This window comes from Artemia franciscana, chromosome 4 (genome assembly GCF_032884065.1).
Source record: "Artemia franciscana chromosome 4, ASM3288406v1, whole genome shotgun sequence".
In the NCBI taxonomy this organism is placed as follows: Eukaryota; Metazoa; Arthropoda; class Branchiopoda; order Anostraca; family Artemiidae; genus Artemia; species Artemia franciscana.
The window spans coordinates 32,610,611-32,625,739 of NC_088866.1; the positions used below are offsets into that span (position 1 = coordinate 32,610,611).

General features: G+C 33.7%; 2 protein-coding genes across 3 annotated transcripts in view; both read right to left on the minus strand.

Annotated features, from left to right (window-relative positions):
• LOC136026314 (myosin-9-like) overlaps positions 1 to 6,400 on the minus strand; it is a 62,114-nt gene extending 55,714 nt beyond the window's left edge. Inside the window, exon 1 of one of the 2 annotated variants that reach the window (XM_065702735.1) lies at positions 6,366 to 6,400. In XM_065702735.1, coding sequence (XP_065558807.1) covers positions 6,366 to 6,374 — 9 coding nt within the window. In that variant the 5' untranslated portion in view covers positions 6,375 to 6,400. The other variant, XM_065702736.1, reaches the window with a different exon arrangement.
• A 7,769-nt stretch (positions 6,401 to 14,169) lies between these two features.
• Positions 14,170 to 15,129, minus strand: part of LOC136026312 (eukaryotic translation initiation factor 4 gamma 3-like) — a 131,084-nt gene continuing 130,124 nt past the window's right edge. The window contains exon 17 of the mRNA XM_065702733.1: positions 14,170 to 14,540. Coding sequence (XP_065558805.1) covers positions 14,240 to 14,540 — 301 coding nt within the window. The 3' untranslated portion in view covers positions 14,170 to 14,239. The remainder of the gene's footprint in view (positions 14,541 to 15,129) is intronic.

A 15,129-nucleotide genomic window follows, 5' to 3' on the forward strand; every position in this document is an offset into this window, starting at 1 on the left:
TATAGTTGTGTTAATAAGCTTTTGCGTTAAGGAATTATTATTGCGGTAGACTATAGTAACAAATTTTTTTTTTCGTTATTCTTGTTTAAATAAAATAGTTTGGGACCTACTTACAATATTGAGTTCTTTTTGATGAAGCAGACCAATTTTTCAATTTTTGATTAGGCAGAATTCCTGAAAAGTATTTTCTTCAGGGACTTTTTATTACGGGATGGTTTCTTAGCGAAACCAATTAACAATTAGCAAAAAAAATGACTATTTTATTTGTCTTTTTTTTATTTTTACCCAAGGCTGATAGATTTTTTTATTAAAAATCTAATTTATCTGGTTTTTTGACAACCCGGCCGGATCTTGTTGTTATCTGTTCTTCTTTAGGCTCAGTTTTCTTTTTTGGTTTTGCTAGTGATATTAAGTCGAATTTTTAATACTGTTTCTTCAGAAATTTTTGACCTTTTAGTTGTGCTCTTTTTGCGTGGGCCGTTGCACTGTGTGGTTTTATTCCTTCCACGTCTTTGAACTTATCTGCTCCTGATTCACTCTCAGTATCTGAGGAACTAGTAGTTGTAGATTTAGTATCTGGTTCTCTTGAAGTAGAAGTTTGAGATTTAGGCGTCGACTCTGCTTGTGCTTCGTAAATTTCTTCTCGCGAAGTAGAGGGCTTACTAATTGATTCGTCCTGTTGATTTCTGGGCTCGGAAGAATTGAAGGATTCTTGGGAGCTTTGGGAGGATTCGAGTGTCTTCTTGGGGTGCCTCCATTACTCGAAAGCCATATCTTTCGGGGGGTGGGGAATTGTTTGCATTAAGGTTTCCTTCCAAGATACCCAGTCCTTTGGTTTTGCCTTTGAGACGGTTATATCGTGATATTGTTGTTCATCAGTAGCTGGATTAGTATAAAATGTACTCTGTCTAGTCTTAATTGGGTAATTAATGATATCCATTGCTTCTCTTAATGTTTGTTTTTAGGGCTGTTTGTCCCTTTGTGACTCTGTGTCCCCAGGAGTCTGTATAGCCTTATTTAATTCATCGTGTAACGATAAAGGTCTGTCTATTGGTGAAACAGGGTTCACCAAATTGTCGGGGAAACGTTTTGGGGGGTAAGGGGTTGAAATTTTATCTGGAAAAAATTGTGACTTTGGAGAAATCGTATAGTCCAATGCTTCTGACTCCTCACTGGAAGATGAATCACTATTCCTCCGTCTCCGCGTAACGGGGGTACTTTTTTGGGGGGTAACCATATTTGTCATGGTTAGAAATTCATTAAATTTTTCCTCGTCACTACTATTCTCAAAATATCCTTGTTTAAAATTAAATGGTTTAAGTTCACTTAGTCTAGAGCGAGGTGGTTCATTTTCGTCCTCCGAGGTATTTGATGTTGAAGGTTGAGGGGTCCATGTTTCTGTGAATTTTGCCCTTTTTATACGACTAACATGGGTTTTATAGGTTTTTCCCGTTTTTGGTTTTAATAGTTTAAATGTAACATTATTATCATATCTCTTAATTATTCTTAAGGGTCCTAGGTACCGATCAGAAAGCTTCTTGCCGTCCGATTTGTTTTCATTTTTTAAGTAAACGCAATCTCCTACTTGGAAATCGAGTTTACCTTTGACGTTATGAATACTTTTTGCCTCTTGCTTCCTTTTTGATTTTTCTATTTCTTGTTTTACAAGTTTATAAGTTTTCCTCATTCTATTGATAAATTCCTGTTTATAATCTCGAGAATCATTATAAAATTGTCTCGACTCTATAATTTCATTATAGGGGATTCTAAACTCTCGTCCGACTAATATATAAAATGGGTTATCCCGTATAACATGGGAATAAGCTGTATTAATTACATTTGTTAAATAGGGTAAGGTTTCGTGCCAATCCCTGCGATTTTCTTTTGTATATATGCTTAAAATATTGGAGAATAGTTTGTGTCTGTTCTCGATTTTCCCATTGGCCTGGGGGTGATAGGGGCTCGATACCAATTTACTTATTTGAAGAAACAACATTAAATCCTTTGTTACTTTTGATACGAAATTAGGGCCATTATCGCTTAATACTGTATTAGGAATGCCGAAATTAAGGAATATTTTAGCAAGAGCTTTTGATGTCGCATACGCGCTTTAATTTTTTAATGGTTTAGCAAATGTGAAACCGGAAAAGTGATCGATTACTGACAGTACACAGGTGTGTCCTTCATTAGACGTGGGTAATCCTCCGCTAGTATCATATAAATCAAAAGAAACTATATCAAATGGAAACCGGGCCCTAGGCGTTCTTCCTATCGTTGGATTAGGGTAGACTTGAGGATTTTTTCTTAAATTACATGTTTCACAATTATTAACGTAATTCTTTAACTTCGTTAAGGCTGAAGTAACGAAAAAGTATTGTTTTAATCTATGGAAAGTCTTATCTATTCCCAAATGACCTCCCACTTCAGAATGAAAAAATTCAAAAGCGGGTTTTTCCAAAATTTGGGGTAACACTGGTACAATGGAAGTTTGATTTCTTTTATCGCTATCGGCCATTATTTTACATAGTATTTGTTCATCTAAATCGTAATAATAATTATCAATTTCTTTTTTAAAAGATTTCATTTCATCGGGTAGCTGTTTATCATATAAGAAATATTCTATTAGGGCAGCACAAATATTGTCTTTCTTTTGATATATTTTTATATTATTTACAGATAGTGGGCTGTCTTTGTGTTTTTCTTCTACCAAATTATTGGTCTGCATTTTTAAATTTTTATTTTTTGGAGCATGTTTTCCTTTTATCGTGTTAATTTCTTCATTTTCATCTTCTAATGGGGCATGAATGCCAAAATGAATCCCTTACTCAGTGATGCTTTTTTGTGTGATCCATAAAATAATACTTGATAAGATTTTCCCTCCTTGATGCAGTTATACTGACTATTTGAACAGGCCACAAAGGATGGTTGTAGAATTTGCCAATTGCAGCATCATTAACTCTGTGAGATATGTCAAACTTGATAATGTCTAATTTCCTGATGCTCAATAATGTCTAATTATTGATGCCAACCCGTCAAACAGATTTTTACATAGCAAGTGTTTATCAACAGCTAGCTATTACACAAGTAATGTAGTCTATAAATAATAATCCAATTATTCCACTTTTTTGAAACTTCTATAATCCCTGAAGGTCACTGAGTCCAAATAGTTCAAACTGTTGATAGTGATAAAAGGCTGTAAAATATAAAAACAGTAATCCTTTGTGAAACCCTGGCTAAACAATAGGCCTATACACTGGATCTTAACAGGTCAAAGGCAGATGAAAGACTGAGTGTAATCATTAAGTGTCAATAATTTTGCAAAATGCTAATAATAGTCAGCTTCAAATTAAGAGAAGTTTCAGTATATTCAACCCTCAAACTTTTATGACACTATACAGGACAATAGTATGCCTAGAGGTAGAATATTAGGGCAATATTTGAGTCATTTACCATATCAGCATCAACTGCAATGTTTAGGACTCCCTTCCTAGCAGTTTGGACAGGACTGACCTGATCAAAACATTCTGTATTATGAAGGGTGTTGATAATGTGGATTGGGCTGATTTCTTCAAGCTTAGTCATTACTCAGACACTTGACAAAACTTGTATAAACTGTGTCAGCTGCCAGAGTAAACAACTTGTATTAAACTATACAGGACAATATTATGTCTGGTGGTAGAATATAAGCGCCATATTTGAGTCATTTACCATATCAGCATCATCTGCAATTTTTGGGACTCCTTTCCCAGCAGTTTGGAAAGGATTAACCTGATTAATACATTCTGTATTACAAGAGTGTTGATAATGTGGAATGGGCTGATTTTTTAAAGCTTAGTCATTACTCAGCCACATGATAAAACTTTGATAAACTGTATCAGCTGCCAGTGAACAAGAAAACAGGTGAATGTAGCTTTATTGACTAAGCCACAAAACTTTGCAATAGTTTAGCAGATACCATAGTTGCTGCACAAATGGTGAAAACATTTAAGCCAAATGTCGTTGAAACTTGAGTTCTATGAAAACAGTTTCTGTAATGTAGTTAGTTGTATAGTTGTTTTTGCTGGAGGATTCTTTCTTTATTTTTGTTTTGCAGTGCACTGTTGAGCTGTCATTTCCTGTATTTGTATTTTAACATTTAAACTTTAAACATTTAAGCCAAATGTCATTGAAACTTGAGTTCTATGAAAACAGTTTCTGTAATATAGTTAGTTGTATAGTTGTTTTTGCTGGAGGATTCTTTCTTTATTTTTGTTTTGCAGTGCACTGTTGAGCTGTCATTTCCTGTATTTGTATTACAAAAAGCCTATGGCTTTCTCCTGTTTTGAATAAAATAATAAATAAATAAATAATTCATTGCATCTTCTGGCATTTTGTGCCCCTAGGGTTGAATCCAGTGCATCTACTTGTAAATCCTGGCCTGGCTATCTCATAAGTTTCAACCAGCAGCAAGTTGCTCTGCATTGGGGCAAAATTAAACCTTTTTTGTCAAAAATGGATGAAAACACTACTTTCCCAAGAGACAATAATTTAAAACTTAAAAACAACACTAGGACTTTTAGTTTCTATTCAAATAAGCCACCTTCTTATCTTCAAGGATCAATGATTTAAACTGGCTAAACAATTGAGTGCTCTCTAGATTATAGCTAGTATTGTAATAACTACAAATTCTCTTAATTTTCATTATTGACAGCAAATGAAAATCTACTTTTTAAGGAGAAAACAGTAGGCTGTTTACTGGCTCTTTGATACAAATAGGCCTAGAGTAAAATTCTAGTTTAGCTACTTTTTGCTATCTCAGAAAGGGGTTAGGTTAGAAAAACAAAACCTTCAGTAATGAATCCAGGATTGAAAACATACTCTGTAAAGGAATTAGGCCTATCAAGCTTCTATGTAAACTCTCTTCTGATTCTAAGTCTTAGAAATTCGCCTGATTGACAGGTTTATACCTATTGAAATTTTGACAAACCAACATTTACCCTAATTTTAAGTTATTGGTTTCTTTTCCTCTAGCTTTAGTTCTTAAAATGTAATTTCTGTTATTTGAGTGGAATTTTCAGCCTTATCAATGTTTTTTTTTTTTAGACTGGGTCCTATTTGAAAATCTTTGAAACCTCATAAATTGGGATTGAGCAAAGCTGTGAACCTGAAAACAGTTGTTTAAATAATTTAAGAAGGTGATCTATTTTTTAATGTTAATGACAAGAATTTTAAGAATTTAATGACAAGAATTTTAAAGGTCATGGCCCTCTAGAGGGAGAAGGAGTAGAGGTGGGTACTTGAAAAGGTAAAACTGGTGCAAACAGTATTACTGGCTTTCATATAAAGTGAATATACCACTCAATGCCTTTTTTATGCTTTTTACAAATATAATAATTGCTTCTGCCTTAAATTCAAATTTAAGCACTTTTTAACCTACCCTTGCCTAAACTTACCTTATTATAAATGATTTTGGCACTGAGGAAATGTAGCATTATTTTTTGAAAACAATGGAAAAGATTGTGCTGAGAAAACATAGTATTATTTTGTGGAAAATGAGTTATAAGTCATACTTTAATTGAAAATTTGTCATTTTTAAGAGCTCAAAAAGTTCTTAAATTTGAATTGGCATTAGAAATGATTATTATATTGGTAAAGAACATAAAAAAAGGCATCAAGCAGTATGTTCAATTTATTGGTAAGTCAGTAATATCAATTGTCATAATTTTTTGAAAAATTGACATTTTTAAGAACTTAAAAAGTGCTTAAATTTAATTTAAGGTAGAAGTAAAGATCATAAAAAAGGCATCAAGTAGTATGATTACTTTATTGGTAAGTTAGTTATATGAACTGCTATAATTTTACTCTTCAAAATACCTTCCAAGGACATAGGCTACTTTAGTCTGTAGACCTATCCCTAAAAGTTTCATTTTTCTAACCTAACTCCTTTCTAGGATGGCAAACAGTAGCTAAAATAGAATTTTATCTTGATTGTTATAGCTTAGTTGATAACAGGGCTAGAATACAGACTAAATTACTACTTCAAGCAATTAGCTTGAAGGATGAGCTAAACTAGGCATAAGATTCAGAATTAGGCCTAGCCTAAGTTATTAGCTTAAATTATGTAAAGTAGGCTATACAAAGACCAGAAAAATACACTAAACAGTTGTTATTTTTTAAACTAGGATTTTTTAAAGCCAACATTGGGCTTCTGCAGGGGAAACTACCATAATTATGAATAAACTTCAATCAAAAGCACCTTCAATAGCCTAATAAGGGCAGTAAGTTGGCTATATTGCTATTCCTAATATGTTCACATAATTTTATAGAGCTTCCATAAAAACAGGAATCAATGTAGGATAGGCCTAGAAACTATAAATGTTGTTTACATAGGGCATGCTTTTCAAAATTTCAAGAAATATCATTGCCGTTGTTGCCGATGGAACGCCATCACGAAGCAGTGTCAAGTAAGCCAAAACTGATGTCTTTAGGATATACTTCCTAACGAAATGGGGTAAAAAAATTTATGAAATGTCTCGTAACCAAAGTTTGCTTTATTCACAATGACAGATTTTACATTGAAAAATGAACAAAAAAGTGAAAATGAAAGGGGAAAATAGAGCCTTAGCGGAAAAAATACAATCGCTAACACTAAATTTAGAATTTTCTTATCATTTTTCGGAATCTTCATAAGTTTTTGGTCACTAATAGCTTGTCCAGGCTATCTGTTTTTTGGACAACTGGGGCAGAAAATTAAAAGTAGTTATATCTAGTCTTTGTTTATTCTAAGCCACATTCGAAATTTATTAGTAACTTTTAGTTTTCTTTTCCTGACACTTTTTTGAAAACCAGTGCATACTGCCGTTTTTTTCAATTGCTTTTTATTTTCTGCCCTTCAGATTTATTGGTCTGGAATAAAAGTTCAGACAGATATTTGCCACTCCCAGCAACTCGTTGCATTTTCTGAAGAAGTGGGTCGTCTATGTGTTCACAACAGTAGCTTTTACAAAAGCTGAGAATAGTTTAATTATTAGTAACAGTGCTTTTACAATTTTCACTGTACCGTGGGAGAACATGATACGCAAGCTAAACAAAAAGGGATCAACACAGTTTGTATTTTGAAGGTGCCCAAATAATTCTTACCTTCTCTCCTCCCCAAAAGATAGTAATTAGTGACGTCTTGGTCTTCGCTTATAATCACCGAAGTTTTGCCAGAGTTTCTTTTGTTCCATAATGGATTCCCGCTCCCCCGCCCTCTTTTTTTTGCAAAGCCTAACCCTACAATTTGGGATTTTAGTAAAAATATCCTAAGCGCGTATCAAAACCAAATGTTGAAGATGTTTGAAGATATGAGGACTAGGTTTGGAAAAATGCGTCTGATTTCATATACAAAAGATGTTTTCATTAGCCCATGGGTTATTTCTTTATATGTGATTTCTTGTATACCATGTACATTTCTTTATATTTGCATCTGATTTTATGTACATCAGTTGTTTTTATTAGCCCATGGGATATTTCTTTATATTAAATATCTATTTTTCATAATTATTGAGATAATGTGCTCAAAGGCCCTGAGATAGGATGTTGTCTGGAAAAATGAAAAAGGAAACAAATGGTAAAATACTGTTAATATGAACATTAATAAGTTCTACGCTTATCGGTTCTGTAGGGGCATAATTTACTATGGCTGAAGCCTTGCGCTTTTTAGTCCCAATTGAGCAAATAGCATTCTATGACTAAGACCTCCCAAGTCTCAGCAATATTTAGAGATTTTGTTCTTCATTATAAGCCCTAATACCCAACTATGCACCTCAGCCTTCCATCCTGATTACATAATTTCTATATCACCTAATTTCATGTTTTCTATTTCTGGAATGTGAGTTTCATAAAATACCAACAAGAACTGTTCAAGATTTCCGGACTCATTAGTCAAAATATCAATATAGTGGACAGCAGTTTGTTAACGTTGTAAAATTCCAAGTTGCAATTTCACGTGATTTCAATCATTAAAATTGTATGTCCTCCGTAAAGGATATGCTTCCAAACACTGTAGGACAGTGAAAATTATATCTTTTCATGTCTATACCAAACACTTAAGCGGGATTTAATCCAGACAATAATAAGTTCCTCGGACCTTAAGCAGGAATGAAAGCTTCGCTAAATACTAATACTATCTTGTTAATGGCGTGATTTTTCACATTTGGTTATGCTCTTTTATAAAGAAAAGTCAAAATCGTGCACATACAATCCCGAGCCTTCTATTTAACAAGTTGTTAGGAAGCAGTCTATAGCAGATAGATTAGATAAGAAAAATTTGATGCCCAACAAAGCTAACTCAAATAAGCAAAGCTCGACTATTTTATTTTCAGGTTGAATTCCAAAAGAATTATTAAACAGTGAGAGTGGAAGTGTTGAATCACAACTGTAGATCAGTCGATTGCTTTACCAACTAGGCCATCGCGGCATGCATGGAGAGTTTAAACATTCTTTTTGTGTTTCATTTGACAGGCTTCTGGTCACGTTTCAAATGACACGTGTTTGGATTTCTTCCCAGAACTCCTAATAACGGATTTTCTTGGGAATAAAGCCAGGGCTAAGAAAAATGATCTATTTGCACCTAAGTGTTTTGATTCTAAAGCAGCTGATCTTGAAAAGAAATTTAAAAAATTAGATGAAGTTATGATTTTAGTTTATTGAAAAAAAAATAAAGATAAAATACATTATTTAGATATTGAAGTCGACTATCTACTAAAAATTTAATTAATACATTTTATAGATAGTATAGGAAAAATGGAATATAATTAAAATCTTTTTTCACAAGACCTGTTTTGTTCTTAAGGCCCGGGATGGGAAACTGTAAAAATGTTGAAAATTTTCATGTATATTGGTGTGAATTCTATTGAAAATAGGGTAAATTGATGGGGTGACATAAGTGGGGTCTAGAACCCGTGTTTACATTGTGAAAAAGAATAAAAATTAGACCAAATATGATTTCCAAGAACCTGTTTTCGTTTTAAATGTTGGGATGGAAAATTGTAAAGATGCTGGAAATTTTGTTTGAAATAATGCAAATTCGTTTGAAAAGGAGGTAAATTTAATTGATTTGATGAGTGGTCCAGAACATACATTTACTATACTGCTCAAAAACGGGGAGAAGACATGTAACACCGAAGATGTGAGCGAGTCAATAAAAATTAACCTGGACAGTGAGAATCAAAACATGCCAAAATTGAAAATTAGAGCAATGATAATTGGAATTAGGATTTAGTCATGGATATGGTCATATAAAAACAAGAAAGGGAATAATATATGAATAGAGAAAAATCAAATCGGTGAAAACCGAGGATTTTGATAGCCAGTAGAAAAAACGAAGATGAAAATCAAGCAAATATTTCGACAAGAACCTCCGCCAAAGACTTCCTCGTTTTTCACCTATTTGATTTTTCTCTTTTCATTTATTTTTTCCTTTCTTGTTTTCATAAGTCATGCATAGCCAGTATGATAAGGTCATCAATGCCTATCATTCATTTGTTAAATAAATAGAGGTTCACCAATATAGATATTTCATAATGGAGAAAGACAGGCCAAGATAAACTCAACCGAACAAATTGGAAATAGTAGGGATGATGATTGGGTTTTTGATTTTAACATGGACAAATGTCCCACTACCTGAACAATTAAAAGAAACCAAAGGATATACGATAGGTCTTTCACAATGAAAAAAGCCAATTGGAGGCAAAGGAAGAAGTTTTGTCCCTCCACTTAAACCATTAAAAGAAACAAAGATGTTCATCAATGCCTACCATAATTTTGGAAATCAAAAACCTGGACTAGATAAATTTTTGGAAGAAAAACAAGTTTTTGTCCCACAATCTGAACAATTTAAAGAGACAAAGGTTCGGCGATATGCCTTTCATAATGACAAAAGACAAGCCGAGGAAAAAGTTAAAGGTCAAATAAAAAAACTATTTTAAAAAGGCACTACTTCTAATTTAAGGTCAATTTGGGCGTCATGACGTTAAGAAGAGTTTCAAATTGTCTGCGTTTAGAGTACAGACGACAGTGAGAATCCGTATATAGAGACCTGCCTTGAGTTGAGTGCTGGGGCACTGATAAACTACCCTCTTTAATATTTTTGAGCGGGGCTAAGGTTTGGGCTTATCTGGTCTTTGAATTATTTAAAAAACCTCGCATAAGAACTTTATATGACCCCGGACGTATGATACAACATTAGCTCTTTGGTCTATTTTAAACAAAATAAAATCTCAAAATGTGATTGGACGCATTAAGGATAAAGTCGGCTGATAGGGTGGGGGGCTGGTCGCCATCAGATTACCTTTAACTGTCAGAGAGGGAACTAGAACTTTCAATTTCTAGTCATTTGAGTCCCTTCCAAAGTTTATCTTTTCCCTTAAAAACCTTATATACCCCCAGGCATAAGTTATAACCCTTGCTCCGGGGGTCTGGAGCGGTATATTGACCCCGATTTTTTTGTTATCTAACCGTTGAACTATTTCAAACAAAATGTCTATCTCAAAATTTTGATTGAATGCGTTTGGGGAAAAAAGGGTGTGTGTGATGGGAGAGGGGGGAAATATTTTCCGTTAACTTTTGACTCTTAAAAAGTATTTAAAACTTTCCATTTCTAATCAAATGAACCACCTCTGAAGTTTATGCTACCACCCTTTACATAAAAACCTCATGTGCCCCCGATGCATTACTTACAACAGCCGGCCTTAGGATTTGGGAGGTCGTGTCATCCTTATCGTTTTTGCTATTTTAGCTTTAGACTATTTTGAATAAAATGGCTATCTCAAAGTTTTATCAGATGCAATTGGGAAAAAGGCTCTTTGGGGGGGGGGAGGAAGTGGGACTATTGGCCCTCCGGTTAATTTTGACTCTTAAAAAGAGCAATGGAATTCCGATTTACAATTGAATGACCCCACTCCAAAGCTCATGCTACCACCCCTCCTATAAAAGCCTTATTAAAGCCTAAAAGGCCTTACCCTGAGGGCATAATTTGCAACATTTGTCCCGGGTTCCGGGGGGCTGTGTTATCCCTGGAGTTTTTGTTGTACAATTTTTGGCCAATTTTAAAGAAAATGATTATACAAAAATTTGATCAGACGAATTTGGGGAAAAAAGGGTTGATGGGGGGGGGGGGCTATTTGCCATCGGATCACTTTTGACTCTTGAAAAAGGTAAAAGGGACCTAAAACTGCATTAAAAGCTCTATGACTGGAATGAATAGAATTCTAGTTATTTGAGTCCCTTCTGAAATTGAGACGTCCATCTCTTCCATAAGAAACCTTAAATGCCCCCTGGGCAACACTCAAAAACCTTATATGTTGACCATATAAGGTATGTTAACCATGAAGTTTAGCCGCTGATAAATTTTGATGGGTCTTAAAAAGATAATTAGAACTTTCAATTTCCAATCAAATGAGCCAACAGTGATGTTTATACTACCAACCCTTACAAAAACCTTATATGCCCCCGGGCATAACTTAAAACACTTCCCCCGATCTCCGGAGGTTGTGTCAACCCCTGAGTTCTTGTTATTTAATCTTTAAATTGTATTGAACAAAATGACTATCTCAAAATTTGGATTGTATACATTTAGGGGTATAGGCCTTGAGGGGGAGGGGGGCTAGTTGCCCTCTGGCCACTTTTAAATCTTTAAAGGACACTAAAACTTCCGATTTCCAATCCAATGAGCCCCCTTTAAAGTTTGTACGACCACCCCTTCCAAATGAAGTGCCTCTGAAAAAAACTAATAATAATATTAAAACGTTGGAGCAGTATGGCTTTTAATATAGGCAGTGCTAAAGTGGTGCCTCTGATTAAACCTCTCTACACATTTCTTGAGAGCTCCAACAACACTTTTTTATATATATATATTACTTATTTTTTGTATATTTTAATTATACAACAACACTTTTTTTTATTATCATAAAAGAAAACAGTAACGAAAAGTAACAGTAATTTTTCCTCATGATTATTGATTTGAATTCTACATTCTAACCAAAAATAGTTCAGTAACCAAAAACACTTCATAGTAAATGTAAAACAGTGAAAGTAAAACAGTAAAACAACAATTTTTTCGCCTTATAGGTAATCTCATTGTGTCAAAGCTAATACACTGAAACACTTGAGGCTTTGTTCACAAAATTTCGTTTTCACTAGTACAGTTTTGGTTCTATCAGCGTAAGAAGGAATTGGACCACAAACATGGAATATCTACTAGTTACAATACTTTGTGTCTATTTTTGTCTTCTATGACCGTCATTTTCACGAATGTTCTATTTTTGTTGGCTCTAAGGAATATTTCATTGAGAAAGACAATCGTAAATGACATTATGAAAGCAACCTGTACTCTAGATATATTAACAATATTTGGAATAATTTTTCCTTGGATTTACCGTCATATGCTTGAGATGAATATGATATTTTGCCATATTTTTCCCATTTGTGGTTTATTAATCATTTACATAATCTTATTTGCCATCTCAGTATCTCTTTGTCTCTTTACTTGTTTTGCTCTCTTGAAATATACGAAAAGGATTCAACGATGGTCAGATAAAAAATTAATATTAACTACCATATTTATTAACTTTTTGCTGTTGCTTCCTTACTTATTTTCTTTGAAATACTACAAGAGTTATAAGATATACAAGATTTGCGCAAGTATTTTAAACGAAAAGCTTGCTGTTGAAGAAAATATAGACCCATTGATATTGTTCTACACTCCTCAGTTAATTCTACTTTTTCGTTCTGCTTTTCTTGCCGGAATTGAAGTACGGTTAAAAATCAAGTAGATATTTATATTAGATTTAGGCAACAAAATATTGTCACAGCAAAGGTTCAATTTTTAAACGGACATTGTCTGATATTCCTGAACGCATTAAGTACTGCAGTGCGTCATCTCGCATGTAGAAAAATTGAGAAGAAAAACTAGATGCAGTGTCTAGCCTTCGTGGGTTATATACCCCAATACTTTGGTTGTTTCTTACCACTTCTTACATGGATAATTTTTAGTAAGACAATTCGTCTTTATTGTAAAAACTATCTAAAATCCCTTTTTGGAAATGGAAATAGTGTTGAAACGTTTTAACTCTAAGATACAATTCTTTGTGGATAGTAATAAATTCGAAGTTCTTATTACGCAAAAAGTTCTTAAACAACTTTATATTTTAAAAGTGCAAAGTTCTGTCAAAGTAAAACTTGTCATAGCATGCTTCATAGACAGATTGTATGAATGACCTAGTGAAAGATATATTATGCCCAACTTTAATTACAATTGAAGCATACCTTGGCACAACACTTAGGAAAGGCGTCCGTTTTCCTTAGCGAAGAAAATGAGAACCTGATGAGATAAGAACATTGAGACTTTAGCCGGGCTTTAAAAGGACTGGAAAGTATCAGAGCCACTGATCGTGCAGTTTCAGAGCCACTGACCTGTATATATTGAAAAATTAAAATGACCTAAGAATATAATTTATTAGAATTTTGGGTTTGGTTACAGATTGAATTTTGATGAAAAAAAAACAAAAACAAACGTAATAAAACAAGAGAAACAGAATGACTTTCTGCCAGTAGAAAAAACAAGAGTGAAAAGCAAAAAAAGTATTTCGGCAATGACCTTGCCAAGTTACCTCAGTGCTCAAACACGTGAATAAAAAAAAAAAAAGTGAAACCTAGCAATGCAGAAGACACACTGAAACAAACTAAAAAGCAAATCAAAACAAAGGAAAGACTATTCTTTCATTTGTTATTTCTTCCTTTTTTTGTGATGACTTTCTTCATCACAAAAATTTCCTTTTCTTCAAAAGGTATATTAATTTTATTCTGCGTTTGAGCACTTAAGATGGCTTGGCAGAATATCTTGCTGATATTTTTGTTTTGTCTATTTTATTTCGTTTTTTCAAATTCCTGGATTTTACTCTTTGTTTTTTTGAGTAATAGTTTTATAGTTTTGTTTGTTATCAAACTTCATGTTTTACAAATACGGTATTGAAACTTATTTAGGCTTAGTTTATTTACATTCAAACTAGATTTTTGTGACAATAGAATTTTTTTTGGTGCTTATGAAATGGTTTTATTTATTTTAAAACAGAAAGGCTAAATTTCAAGGCAACAAAGGGGCTAGTCAAAACTGAAATCCGCATAAACATTAATATTGTGACCTTATGGAAAAATTGGCTTTTTATTTTCTATCTCATATAAAAATTAAAAACATATGACAACGAATTGGGAAACTACATTACTGTACTATTACACCAAATAGAAGCTGCATACAACCCCTCAAAACAAAAGCCGGTAAGATCTTCGTTTCATTCCCTTCTTCGGTAAGATCGGGCTTGCCTTTTAGTTCTGATTTAGCTTGGAAAGGTACTTGTTCAGTTGTTGGAGTCGCAGCACCCTGTCGCGATAGTGAGCTTTCCCTGGAAGCCTGCTGACTCCGAGATCGTGTAAAGCTACGACTTGCTTGAACAGCCTTTTGACGTTCGGTTGGAACAGGTCCCATTGACTCGGTTGCAGCCCCTCTGTGGCCCATAGAACGACTGGAATAAACCACTGATTACAAAATGCACAGTGCGACGCTTCAAGAATGTTTTCAATGATTTTAAATTCTCTTTTTTCAATTATAGCGTGGCCACCATCCATTCTCATTGTGTGAAAAATTCCACCTTTTCAGGAGAATGGACAAAACTAATCAATCGCTTTTTTGATGTCTAATCAATCGACTACTAACATAATATGAAATATTTTTCACAGAAATTTATCAAATGGAACTAAAAAACACTCTATATACATAGTGATTGTTTAATATCGCAAAATTATGTAGGGACTATATATTAAAAAAACATGATTGAAATGTTATTACTTATTTAAAAAAGAATTTTCAACATATCCTTTAGGTGTGGGTTTCGGTGTTGGAGAAACTAGAGTTCCAAGTCAGTACTCTAACCACACATATTGAAAACTTATACACGAGTATCGTTCAAACAAGGTGAAATCAGCCTACCTTTCACTACAAAACTTGGCAGAGAGAGAGGTAGATGGAGGGGTCACGGATCCAATTTTCGATTTAGTCTTACATATTGAAGAATATTTCATGTTTACAATTTAAACGAGATAATACCCTTCTAC